The following is a 12,782-nucleotide window of genomic DNA, read 5'->3' on the forward strand; positions in this document are numbered from 1 at the left end:
ATATTGCTGCAACTTATGTCAGAGTGTTCTGCCTATGTTTTCCTCTAAGACTTTTATAGTATCCAGTCTTACATTGAGGTCTTTAATCCATTTTGAATTTATTTTTGTGTATGGTGTTAGAGAATGTTCTAATTTCATTCCTTTACATGTAGCTGTGTAGTTTTCCCAGCACCACTTATTGAAGAGACTGTCTTTTCTCCATTATATAGTCTTGCCTTCTTTGTCGTAGATTAATTGACCATAGGTGCATGGGTTTATTTCTGGGCTTTCTGTCCTATTCCATTGAGCTATAAGTCTGACTTTTTGCCAGCACCATAGTGTTTTGATGACTATAGCTTTGTAGTGTAGTCTGAAGTCAGGGAGCCTGATTCCTCCAACTCTGTTTTTCTTTCTCAAGATTGCTTTGGCTATTTAGGGTCTTTTGTGTTTCTGTACAAATTTTAAATCTTTTGTTCTTGATCTGCCATTAGTAATTTGATAGGGATTGCACTGAATCTGTAGACTACCTTTGGTTGTATAGTCATTTTGACAATATTGATTCTTCCAGTCCAAGAACACAGTATATCTTTCCATCTGTTTGTTTTTCATCTTCGATTTCTTTCATCAGTGTCTTATAGTTTTCAGAGTAAAGGCCTTTTGCCTCCTTAGGTAGATTTATTCCTAGGTATTTTATTCTTTTTGATGTAATGGTAAATGGGGTTGTTTCCTTAATTTCACTTTCTGATCTTTTGTTGTTAGTGTATAGAAATGCAAAAGATTTTGTGTATTAATTTTGTATCCTGCAACTTTACCGAATTGATGAGCACTAGTAGTTTTCTCATAGCATCTTTATGATTTCTTATGTATAGTATCATGTCATCTGTGAACAGTGACAGTTGTACTACTTCTTTTCCAACTTGGATTCCTTTCTTTTTCTTCTCTGATTGCTGTGACTAGGACTTCCAAATTATGTTGAATAAAAGTGGGGAGAGTCAACCTCCTCGTCTTGTACCTGATCTTAGAGGAAATGATTTCATGTTTTCACCATTATGATGTTGGGTTTGTTATGTTCCCTCTATGCCCACTTGCAGGAGAGTTTTTATCATAAAGGGTGTTGGATTTTATCAGAAGTTTTTTTCTACATCTATTGAGATAATCATGTGGTTTTTCTTCTTCAATTTGTTAATGTGGTGTATGACACTGATTGATTTGTGGATATTGAAAAACCCTTGCATCCCTGGGATAAATCCCACTTGATCGTGGTGTATTATCCTTTTAATGTATTGTTGGATTTGGTTTGCTAGTATTTTGTTGAGGATTTTTGTGTCTATGTTCATCAGTGATTTTGGCCTCTAATTTTCTTTTTTTGTGGTATCTTTGTCTGATTTTGGTATCAGGGTGATGGTGGCCTCATAGAATGTGTTTGGAAGTATGCCTTCCCCTGCCATTTTTTGGAAGAGTTTCAGAAGGATAGGTGTTAACTCTTCCCTAAATGTTTGATAGAATTCACCTGTGAAGCCATCTGGTCCTGCACTTTTGTTTGTTGTGAGTTTTTAAATCACAGTTTCAATTTCAATACTTGTGATTGGTCTGTTCATATTTTCTATTTTTCCTGGTTCAGTTTTGGGAGATTGTACCTTTCTAAGAATTTGTCCTTTTCTTCTAGGTTGTCCATTTTATTGGCATACACTTGCTTGTAGTAGTCTCTTATGATCCTTTGTATTTCCTTGGTGTCTGTTGTAACTTCTTTTTCATTTCTAATTTTATTGATTTGAACCCTCTCCTTATTTTTCTTTTTGAGTCTGGCTAAAGGCTTATCAATTTTGTTTACCTTTTCAAAGAACCAGCTTTTGGTTTCATTGATCTTTTCTGTTGTTTGCTTTGTCTCTCTTTCATTTATTTCTGCTCTCATCTTTATGATTTCTTTCCTTCTGCTAACTTTGGGTTTTGTTTGTTCTTTTTCTTTTAGTTGTTTTAGGTATAAGGTTGGGTTGCTTATTTGAGATTTTTCTTGTTTCCTGATGTAAGATTGTATTGCTGTCAACTTACCTCTTAGAACTGCTTTTGCTGAGTCCTATAGGTTTTGGATAGTCATGCTTTCATTTTCATTTGCTTCTAGGTATATTTTGATTTCCTCTTTGATTTCTTTGGTGATCCATTGGTTGTTTACTAGCATATTGTTTAGCCTCTGAGTGTTTTTGGTTTTTACATTTTTTTTTCTTATAGTTGATTTTTTTTAACATCCTAGTGTTGTGGTTGGAAAAGATGCTTGATATGATTTCAGTTTTCTTAACTTTACCCAAGCTTGCTTTGTGGCCCAGCATGTGATCTCTCCTGGAGAATGTTCCATGTGCACTTGAGAAGAATGAGTATTGTGCTGCTTTTGGATGGAATGCTCTATAAACATCAATTAAGTCTTTCTGGTCTAACGTGTAATTTAAGGCCTGTGTTTCCTTACTGATTTTCAGTCTGGATAATCTATTCATAGATTTAAGTGGGGAGTTAAAGTTCTTTACTCTTAATTGTGTTACTGTCGATTTCTCCTTTTATGGCTGTTAGCATTTGCCTTATGTATCAAAGCACTCCTGTGTTGGCTGCATATATATTTGTAATTGTTAAATCATCTTGGATTGATCCTTTGATCATTATGTAGTGTCCTTCTTTGTCTCTTGTAACAGTCTTTATTTTGAAGTCTACTTTGTCTGATATGAGTATTGTTACTCTAGCTTTCCTTTGATTTCCTTTTGCATGGAATACCTTTTTCCATCCTCTCACCACTTTCAGTCTGTATGTGTCCCTAGATCCGAATTGGGTCTCTTGTAGGATATATATATATATATATATAGGTCTTGTTTTTGTATCCATTCAGCCAGGGTGTGTCTTTTGGTTGGAACATTTGATCCATTTACATTTAAGGTAATTACCCATATGTATGGTCTTACTGCCATTTTGTTGGTTGTTTTGGATTTGTTTCTGTAGGTCTTCTTTCTAACCTTTCTCTTGTTCTCTTGTGATTTGATGACTGTCTTTAGTGTTTGATTTTTTCTTTTTTGTGTATATATCTATTGTAGATTTTTGGTTTGAGGTTACTATGAGGTTTTGATATAGCAGTCTATATACATACAAGTTTGTTTTAAGCTGCTGGTCTCTCAGTTTCAAATGCATTTCCAGTGTCCTGCATTTGTACTCTCCTCATGTCAGGATTGCTGGTTTTGATACCATATTTGTAGGTGGATGATTTCCTACCTTTATTGTATATTTACCTTTACTGGTGAGATTACCCGTTTGTAATTTTCTTGTATTCTGGTGGTCTTTTCCACCTAGAGAATTTCCTTTAGCATTTGTTGTACAGCAGGTTTGGTGGTGCTGAATTCTATCAACTTTTGCTTGTCTGTAAAGCTTTTGATTTCTATGTCAAATCTAAATGAGAACCTTGCTGGGTAGAGTATTTTTGGTTGTAGGTTTTTCCCTTTCATCACTTTAAGTATATTATGTCACTCCCTTCTGGCTTGCAGAGTTTCAGCTGAACAATCAGATGATAACCTTATGGGGATTTTCTTGTATGTTATTTGTTGCTTTTCCCTTGTTGCTTTTAATATTTTCTTTTTGTCCTTAATTTTTGTCAAATTGATTAACATGTGTCTCGGCACATTCCTCCTTGGATTTATGCTATATGGTACTCGCTGCACTTCCTGGACTTGGGTGACTGTTTCCTTTCCCATGTTAGGGAATTTTTCAGCTACTGTCTCTTCAAATGTTTTCTCAGGTCCTTTTTCTCTCTCTTCTCCTTCTGGGACCCCAATCATGCAAATGTTTGTGCATTTAATGTTGTCCCAGAGGTCTCTTAAACTGTTTTCATTTCTTTTCATTCTTTTTTTCTTTATTCTGTTCCGTGGCATTGATTTCTACTATTCTGTCTTCCAGCTCACTTATCTATTATTCTGCCTCATTTATTCTGCTGTTTATTCTTCCCAGTGTATTTTTCATTTCAGGTATTGTATTGTTCCACTCTGTTTGTTCTTTATATTTTCTAGCTCTTTGTTGAGCATTTCTTCTGTCTTCTTGGTCTGTGTCTCCATTCTTTTTCTGAGATCTTGGGTCATTTTTACTATCATTACACTCAATTCTTTTTCAGGTAGATTGCCTATCTCCACTTCACTTAGTTGTGCTTCTCGAGTTTTTATCTTGTTCCTTCATCTGGAACATATTCTTCTGCCATCTCATTTTGTCTAACTTTCTGTGTTTACGGCCCCATAGGCTTTAGGTTTGTGGTTCCTCTTCTGGTGTCTTCCCTGTGGTAGGTGAGGCTAGTCTAAGAGTCCTGTACAGGCTTCCTGGTGGGAGGGATTGGTGCCAGCTCCACTGTGTGTGGAGCTGGGTCTTGTCCCTCTGGTGGGCAGGGCTGTGTCAAGGGGTGTGTTTAGAGGCAGCTCAGGGCTCAGGAAGACTTTAAGCAGCTTGTCTGTTGGTGGGAGGAGTTGTGTTCCTGCCCTGTTAGTTTTTTTTATCTCAGCCATTAAACTTCCTCTTCTGGAATTAGCAACTTACTCCAGGGGGAAAACTGCCCCCAGAGCTAGACTCACCTCTCTGGATTTTATATTTTGCATCTTGATCTAATAATTCCTTGCTACTGCAGGTGCTATTGACATCCTAAATTTTTGTGGGAAGTTTGGTCTGAATTACTTGGTCCATATTTTACTGGAAGTAGAAGTATTCATCGTACAGTCTTTTAAAAAGCAGTCATTACTATCAAGGTCTCCAGCCTTATTAATAAACCACATTCATGAAAGGCCACGTAGGAATAGTGAAGACACTATATAGGCTCTTTCGCTTAACCTCGGTTTGAGTCCTGACTCCACTGTTCACCAGCTATTAACTTACTGCTAACTTTTGTGTTTCTCAGTTAACTTACTGCTAACTTCTATGTTTCTCAGTTATCTCTTTTCTAATATGTGTATATTGTCTACCTCATAAGATTATGGGATAAAATATGTAAAGTACCTAACCATAAGCAGGCTTGGTACAAGTGCTTAAATATGAGTTATCCACTACTCCCTTCCTGTACCCTTACTTCTATACCTACTCCATAATATTTGTCTTAGTCAAATTTTTAACTCCTACCTACTTTTTATTTCCTTCAGGTGATTCTAGTCACAAGATTCCTATTTCAAACTTTGAATCCGGGCATGACCAAGCAATGGTGTTACAAAACCTTTATAGATTCATTCATCCAAATCCAGGGAACTGGCCACCTGTCTACTGCAAGGTAATTTCAACATAAGAATTTCTTTTAAGTCATTACTTAGAAACCAAAAGATCCATGAAAGATACCCAAAGAAATAACTTTTGCCTGTGTATTAAAATATATATGTTCATTCTTATTTTGAATGTAATTAGGTATAATGCTTTTTCTTCTAAATCTCTGGTATTGGAGGGATTTTGAAGACTGCAAAAACTGAATGTATTTCAGCTTCGGTCAATCTCATGTTTTTAGTTCCTCCTTCTGAAATATCTTCAATTGTTTTTACTCTGAAGGATGGATTTCTAGTCTGTACACCTATTCTCCTAGGCAAGAGAATTGTTTGTTCAAAATTGTTTTTGTAGCAGTCCCTTGATCTTCCTTTTGTAATCTTTATTCTTTGTTTTGTCTAAGTTCTTCTAGGCTAGGTGTCATAGAATTGGGTTTTAACCTTACTGTTTATTAGTGTCACCATGAACACAAATCACCTTATTTATCTTTTTCTGAACATTGGTTTCTTCATTTGTTTACCCTAAGTCTCACTTGCTGTTCATAAAGTATATTAACATTGCTTTATGAGCATAACTGGTTATTATTAGCAGTATTTTCTAGAATATGTTGCTCTGTTTTACAGTTCTTGTTTAGTTGTCACAGACTGTTCAGTCTCTCCCTTCTCACCATCATTACCCCTCCTCCTTCCCCTTCCCCCAGTTTGAAAGGACCACATTAATTAAAAGTAACAGAAGATAGGAGAAAATAAGTTAAAATTTTTTTCCCTTCTCCAGTCTGATGATAGAGCCAGAGTCAACTGGTGTTTGAAGCATATGGAGAAGTCATCAGGTTAGTTAAACTGGGTCACTGCTCAAATGCATTTTAATATCTGTGTTTCCATTTTGATGTACATGTTCTGTGTACCTAAACTTACTAATTGTATGTATGTTTCTGTTTACCAATGGAAGAAATCAGGCAAGATCTAGAACTTCTCACTGTAGAGGATCTTGTAGTAGGGATCTACCAGCAAAAATTTCTCAAGGAGCCCTCTAAGACCTGGGTTCGGAGCTTCCTAGATGTGGCCATGTGGGATTATTCTAGCAACACAAGGTATTTATAGTGATTTTGTGATAGTGATACTGTTTTCTGAACTGAAAAAATATGGTATGATTAGTTTTTGCCTTTTTAAACAATATTTTCCTATGAAACTTTGGAATCATTGTATTTCCTTGAATATAAGATTTAATTGATTGTAAGGTACATTGTTACTTCGTCTATCAATAAAAACAAAAAAACTACCAAATAAACTGACAGTGCTTTATCACTTAGAATTTCTGTACTAATGAAAGAATATTTTGTATTTATTTGTATAGACACTTTATTACATAGAATTCTTGTAGTTATAAGAAATACAGATGTGAAATAGGGCTTTCGTGGTGGCGCAATGGTTGAGAGTCCGCCTGCTGATGCAGGGGACACAGGTTCGGGCCCCGGTCTGGGAAGATCCCACATGCCGCAGAGCGGCTAGGCCCATGAGCCATGGCCACTGAGCCTGCGCGTCTGGAGCCTGTGCTCCGCAACGGGAGAGGCCACAACAGTGAGAGGCCCGCATACCGCAAAAAAAAAAAAAAAAGTGAAATAAATTGAAAGTATATTTTTTACTTTGAAATAATTTTAGGCTTACAGAAAAGTTGCAAGACTCTAGTACAGGGAAGTTGTATGTACCATTCTCAGATTCTCTAACTTAATATTTTTATATATTTATAACTTTTTCTCTAAATATACATACACTGTTTCTTTTTCTCAGCCTCTTGAGAGCAAGTTGCTATCATGATGCCTTTTCACCCCTGAGTATCAATGTGTTGTTCCTAAGAACAAGGTCATGTATATTGCCACAATACAGTTATCAAAACAGGATATTGCCATTGATACAGTACTACTGTCTAATCTAAAAGCTATATTCATATTTTGCTAGTTGTTCTAATAATGTCTTCTATAGCCAAAAAAAAAAAAATTTAGGATCCAAGCCAGGACGACATGTTGCATTTAGTTATTATGTCTCTTTAGGCCCTTTAATCTGGAATAGTTCCTCAGTCTTTGACTCTCATGATCTTGACCTTTTTGAAGAGTACAGGCCCATTACTTTGCAAAATGTTTCTCAGTTTGAGTTTGCCTGTATTTCCACATGATTAGATTGAGATTATATATTTTTAGCAGGAGTACCACAAAAGTGATGTGTCTTCTCAGTGTGTCATATCTGGAGGCATCTGATGTCAGTCTCACTACTGACAGCTTTGATCATTTGCTTAAGATATTGTCTGCCAAATTTCTCTATTGAAAATTTACTCTTTTTTACCTTATAATTAATATTCTGTTGGGAGATTCTTTGAGATTTGGTAGATAATCTATTCCTCAAACTTTACTCTGCTAGTTTTAACATCCATTGATGATTTTTGCCTGGGTCGATTATTACTATTCTTGTGAAATGATGGCTTTCTAATCTGATTTTTTTTAATTTATTTTTATTTTTGGCTGCCTTAGGTCTTTGTTGCTGCATGCAGGCTTTCTCTAGTTGCGGCAAGCGGGGGCTACTCTTCGTTGTGGTTTGCGGGCTTCTCATTGGGTGGCTTCTCTTGTTGCAGAGCACGGGCTTTAGGCACGTGGGCTTCAGTAGTTGAGGCACTTGGGCTCAGTAGTTGTGGCACTCGGGCTCAGTAGTTGTAGTTCACGGGCTCTAGAGTGCAGGCTCTGTAGTTGAGGCGTACAGGCTTAGTTGCTCCACGGCATGTGGGATCTTCCCGGACCAGGGCTCGAACCCATGTCCCCTGCACTGGCAGGTGGATTCTTAACCACTGTGCCACCAGGGAAGTCCTTCTAATCTGATTTTTGCTTCTACATTTATTAGTTAGCATTCTACTGTAAGGAGCTTTTCCTCTTTGCTGACTTTTTTTCATTTATTTATGAGTATGGACTCATGTATTCCTATATCTTATTCAGTCGGCCATAATCTCTTATTAACTTATTTTTATGCTCAGATTGTTTCCTTTATGGCCAGTGGAAGTCCCTTCAAAGCAGTGGTCTCTTTGTTTGGGTTTTGTTGTTGTTGTTGTTGTTTACATTGCTGCCTCATTCTTTGAGTGCTTCTTTGCTTTCCAGCTCCATATATTTCAGGTTCATCTTGTACTTTTCCCTGCCTCAGCTTTGAATTAGCCATTTCTCCAAGGAGCCTTGATTCCTTTTAGTGGAAGAGTGTGCATTTAGGAGATAGAATCTGGGTGCTGGGTGTTCATTCCTATTAGACTGTCATTGATTCTAGTTCCCCTTAGTGGAAAGAGCTAGTAAATATATGTGTATACATACCTTTCATAAACATTTTTATGCAGCTAGGCTCACCTGCTTGCTCCTTCCTCTCTCTCTCCCTCTGTCTTTATCTCACCATGAGTTCATGCTGAACCTACAATTCCAATATAAAACCATAGAATTTTCCAGTTTTCCATTTTTGTGTTGCCCTTCTGAGTGGAAAAACCTGGTGCTCAACATTTTTGTTTGTCCAGTCCTAGAATGCATTAAGTTGTTTTAGAATTAAGTGATACCACTATTTTAAAAAAAGGCATATTAACAGTTTAGAATCTTCTTTCAGTTGTTTTAGTCTGAAGGTAGTCAAAATACTTTGTTCAGAAGTTATTGGAGTTGGTTCTTTTTTTCTCCTTCAATGTGGTTAAATTATTCATTTGAAATATAGTTAAGTCTGTTTGCTCGTTTTATTCCATTTTTGGTTTTGCCCATATTTGTTGGTTTTATTATATTTTGAATGTGGAATGTATTAGCATAGTTGAAACAAAGTATATTCAGAAGTATCACTCTTCAGTCTAGCTCCATAAAGTTCCTTGGATTGCATTAACTTTATAAATTAACTTGGAAAACTGAAACCTTTATATAATGTTGAATTCTGTTCAAAGGCAAGAGGTGTCTTTCCATTGTTCAGATCTACTTTTGGGTCTTTCAAGTCTGTTTTAAAATTTTTCTCACACAGATTGTGCCTATCTGGGACTGGTGAATTTTTGTGGGGCAGTTCCCACAAAAATTTCTCTGTTTCTTCTATGAAAATTGATTTGATTAGGCTTTCTAACTTTAATGGGATCAATTTTGGTAATCTGTAATTCCTTAGGAAATTATGCATTTTATATACGTTTTCCAAATTTGTTTAAAATTAAGTCTGCAAACTAGTCTTTTATAATTTTTAAAATTCCTTGTTTCACTGGTTATTTATCTCATTGTTTCTTATATATTTGTGCTTCTACCTTTTTCCCCTAAATCATGCTAGCGTAGTGCATTGTCTGTTTTTTTCAAAACAACAGTTTATTAGATCTGCTAATTTTCTGTTCTCTTCCTCATTTATTTCTGCTTCTATATTCTTGGTACTTTGTGGTTCTTTTTTTTAGATTTTTGGGCTCGTTATTTAGTTAATTTTGGGTTTTCTTTAAATTGTTAAGTGTTTAGTAGAGTTAATTTTCTCTTAAACATGTCTTGCAGTGCATCCCATAAGTTGTTGACGTAGTATTTTGTCATTTTTTAAAAAAATTCTGTAGTTTCAGCTCTCTTTAACCCAGGAGTTAATATGAGGCTTTTAAATGTCCAGATGGAAAGCTTTTTTGGTTTTTGTTAGTAAATTCTAGCGTCTTTGCATTGTGATCAAAGTATTGTTTGTAATATTTCTACCTTATGGAAGTTACTAGTGTTTTGCAGTTTTTTTGGTGACTAAATATATAATCAATTTTTGTGAATGTTTTGTGGGTATGTGAGAAGAATATGTGTTTATCTGGGTGCAACATTTGACAAGTATCCATAAGCTCTACATTATTATGTTTAAATTGCCTTATCTCTTTATATTTTGTCTACTTGATCTGTGTTATATTGAGAGTGCTGTGAAGTCTCATTACTACTGTTTCCGTGTATGTCTCATTATATCTCCTATAGCTATAAGTGCCTGTGTTATTTGATGCCTTTACAGAAAAAGTTTGCTGAATCTTGATCTAGTAGATTGATCAAGGGCTCTTGGGAATGGCAGTAACTCTGTTCTTGCATGTTTAAAATTTTTTCTGTTGGTTTACATTTTATTTCCTTGAGTTTCTAGAAAGTACAGCTGCATTGTTGTATTGCTTTATGTTGCTTCTTAGAAGTTTGTTCATTTAATTCTCTTGATCTTTTAAGTTATTTTGCTCTTTTTGCCTGGAGACCTTAAGAATGGTTTTTCATCTTTAAAGTCTAATAGTTTTACTGGACTGTTTCTCTGAGTATATTACTGCAGGTCAGTCTTCCCAGGTGTTTGGCAGGCCCTTTTAGTATGCAGAATCAGGTCTAATTTCTGGAGATTTTTCTTAGATTGTAGTTTAATATTCTATTCCATTTAATTTTTCTTAAGGTTGTCCAATTATGTATGATTGGTCTTCTTTACCTTTCATTATGGTTTTTCTGACCCTTATTTCTTCTTTCTTTAGTCTCTTATTCTCATGGTAGTTTTCTGTTTTCTTCAGTTTCCCTTACTAACGTCTCATTTGAATCTGTTCTTCCTTAGGCAGTTTGTAATTCAGTTCTTTTCCTATATGATTTTTATTTCTTTCCTGAGTTTTGTCAACTCTTCTTCTCTCTGTTGTTAGTTTTGAAGTTTCTTATTCAGGCCATGTTTTTGTATCTTCAAAATTTTTGTTTAAGGATATTTGAGTCATATATTAATAACAATGTAGAATGTTATGTTATACTGTTGTTTTATAGTTTTCGTCTTCTTCATGGTTTTTTGAGGGGTTGGGGATGGGGAGAGTTATCAACTATAGTGATTCTCATTTTCTGTTTACCTCTTGCAATGGCTTTCTGTTGTTCCTTTACATTGGTTTGAGATTTGTAGTTCAAGTGCTTCCTCTTCTGTCAGTGTAGCAAAGTAGGGTTTCTTAGAATGCTTTCAGGGTGGTGGCAGTGTCGTTGTGGGTCTTTCCATTTTTTTCCTGCTTTCTTTGTCCTGGAGAATCCTAAGTTTCCCCCTCTGTGCTTTTTTTCCCCCTTCACACAGTCTCTAAAGGACTCCTTCCCTTCCTCTTGCCCTCTGCTGCCCAGAAACAGTGCCTTCCAGGCTGCCTTCTAGAGTCTTCAGGCACTTTTAAGTCAGTTTCCTGTAGCCAGTGCTCTGATCTACCAGGATTCTGAATATTTATCAACCGTCTCATTGTGGGAATGGTTATAATTTAATCTTGGGCTCTCAATTTCCCTTCTCTCTCTTCCCCCATGTTTTCTGGGCTCCACCCTCTCTGTAAAGCTATATAGAGGCTTGGGTGTGAACTTGAGAAATGACTCCATTGGAAAGTAAGGATTTTCTTTTGGTAATTGAGTCTTGTAGTCTTGTAGTTATGCTTCTCTTAGTTATGCTGCAGGTATATACTTTGTTTTGTTTAATCTTGTTAGGCTTAAAAGTTTATGGATGATGTGTTAGGATATTTGGATTTATGTACCATTGCCTCAGCTACTGGCTAAAGTATTCCTAAAATTTCACATTCAGAATCATTCATTGTCCATGTTTTCATACATTGTTGTCTCTGTGCCATCCAGGGTGGTGATGTGGCATTTCTTAAAAGGGAATTGTACTTTTGTCTCCGGATTTTCTCCCGAGCCACTCACAGACACCTTTTCTGCAAGTTTTGATGCTGGTTCTTTCTTGATCTTAGCAGATGATACCAGTAGAAGGTTTCAGAGACAAACCAATACTTTCTCAATGGTTTATTGACTAAAATGTTGAAGGATTACAGTTGTTTGGTTATCCAGAATAATACTCAAAGATATATGCAGAACAGAAGCAGATTCACAGATATAGAAAACAAACTAGTGGTTACCAAAAGGACGAGGGTGGAGGGAGGGACAAATTTAGGGATATGAGATTAACAGATACAAACTAATATATATGCAATAGATGAACAACAAGGATATACTGTATAGCACAGGGAATTATACCATTATCTAGTAATAACCTGTAATGGAATATAATCTGCAAAAATACTGAATCACTAAGCTGTATACCTGAAACTAACATAATATTGTAAATCAGCTATACTGCAGTAAAAACAAAAATAAAAATAAAATACTACATACTACTGCTTTAAAAAATAATAAATTTGTACATGTTTAGGCAGTAGCAGTTGTAGAATACCTTAAATTGTATGATGCAGTCCAATAAATGCATTCAGTTAAAATGTGAAAAAATCATGTTTTAGAATAGAAGAAATGGTATTGAGTCTCAGAGTACGTATAGGCTGCAACAAGAGTAGAGTAGCAGGGCGTTCCCTGGTGGCGCAGTGGTTGAGAGTCCACCTCCCGATGCAGGGGACATGGGTTCATGCCCCGGTCTGGGCCGCAGAGCGGTTGGGCCCGTGAGCCGTGGCCACTGAGCCTGCGCGTCCAGAGCCTGTGCTCCGCAACGCGAGACACCACAACAGTGAGAGGCCCACGTACTGCCAAAAAAAAAAATAGAGTAGCTTTGGTGTAAGACATTTTTGGAGGTCTGTGCCATGGGATTTTATTAAAGATAGAA

General features: G+C 36.2%; 1 protein-coding gene across 3 annotated transcripts in view; it reads left to right on the forward strand.

The window, feature by feature from the left end:
- MAEL (maelstrom spermatogenic transposon silencer) overlaps positions 1-12,782 on the forward strand; it is a 69,041-nt gene that overhangs the window by 18,935 nt on the left and 37,324 nt on the right. For all 3 annotated transcript variants that reach the window (XM_065882347.1, XM_065882341.1, XM_065882350.1), the window contains 3 exons: positions 5,121-5,245; positions 6,004-6,058; positions 6,178-6,319. In XM_065882347.1, the coding sequence (XP_065738419.1) occupies positions 5,121-5,245; positions 6,004-6,058; positions 6,178-6,319 (322 nt within the window). The remainder of the gene's footprint in view (positions 1-5,120; positions 5,246-6,003; positions 6,059-6,177; positions 6,320-12,782) is intronic.

The sequence above is a fragment of the Phocoena phocoena genome, chromosome 1 (genome assembly GCF_963924675.1).
Source record: "Phocoena phocoena chromosome 1, mPhoPho1.1, whole genome shotgun sequence".
Taxonomy (NCBI): Eukaryota; Metazoa; Chordata; class Mammalia; order Artiodactyla; family Phocoenidae; genus Phocoena; species Phocoena phocoena.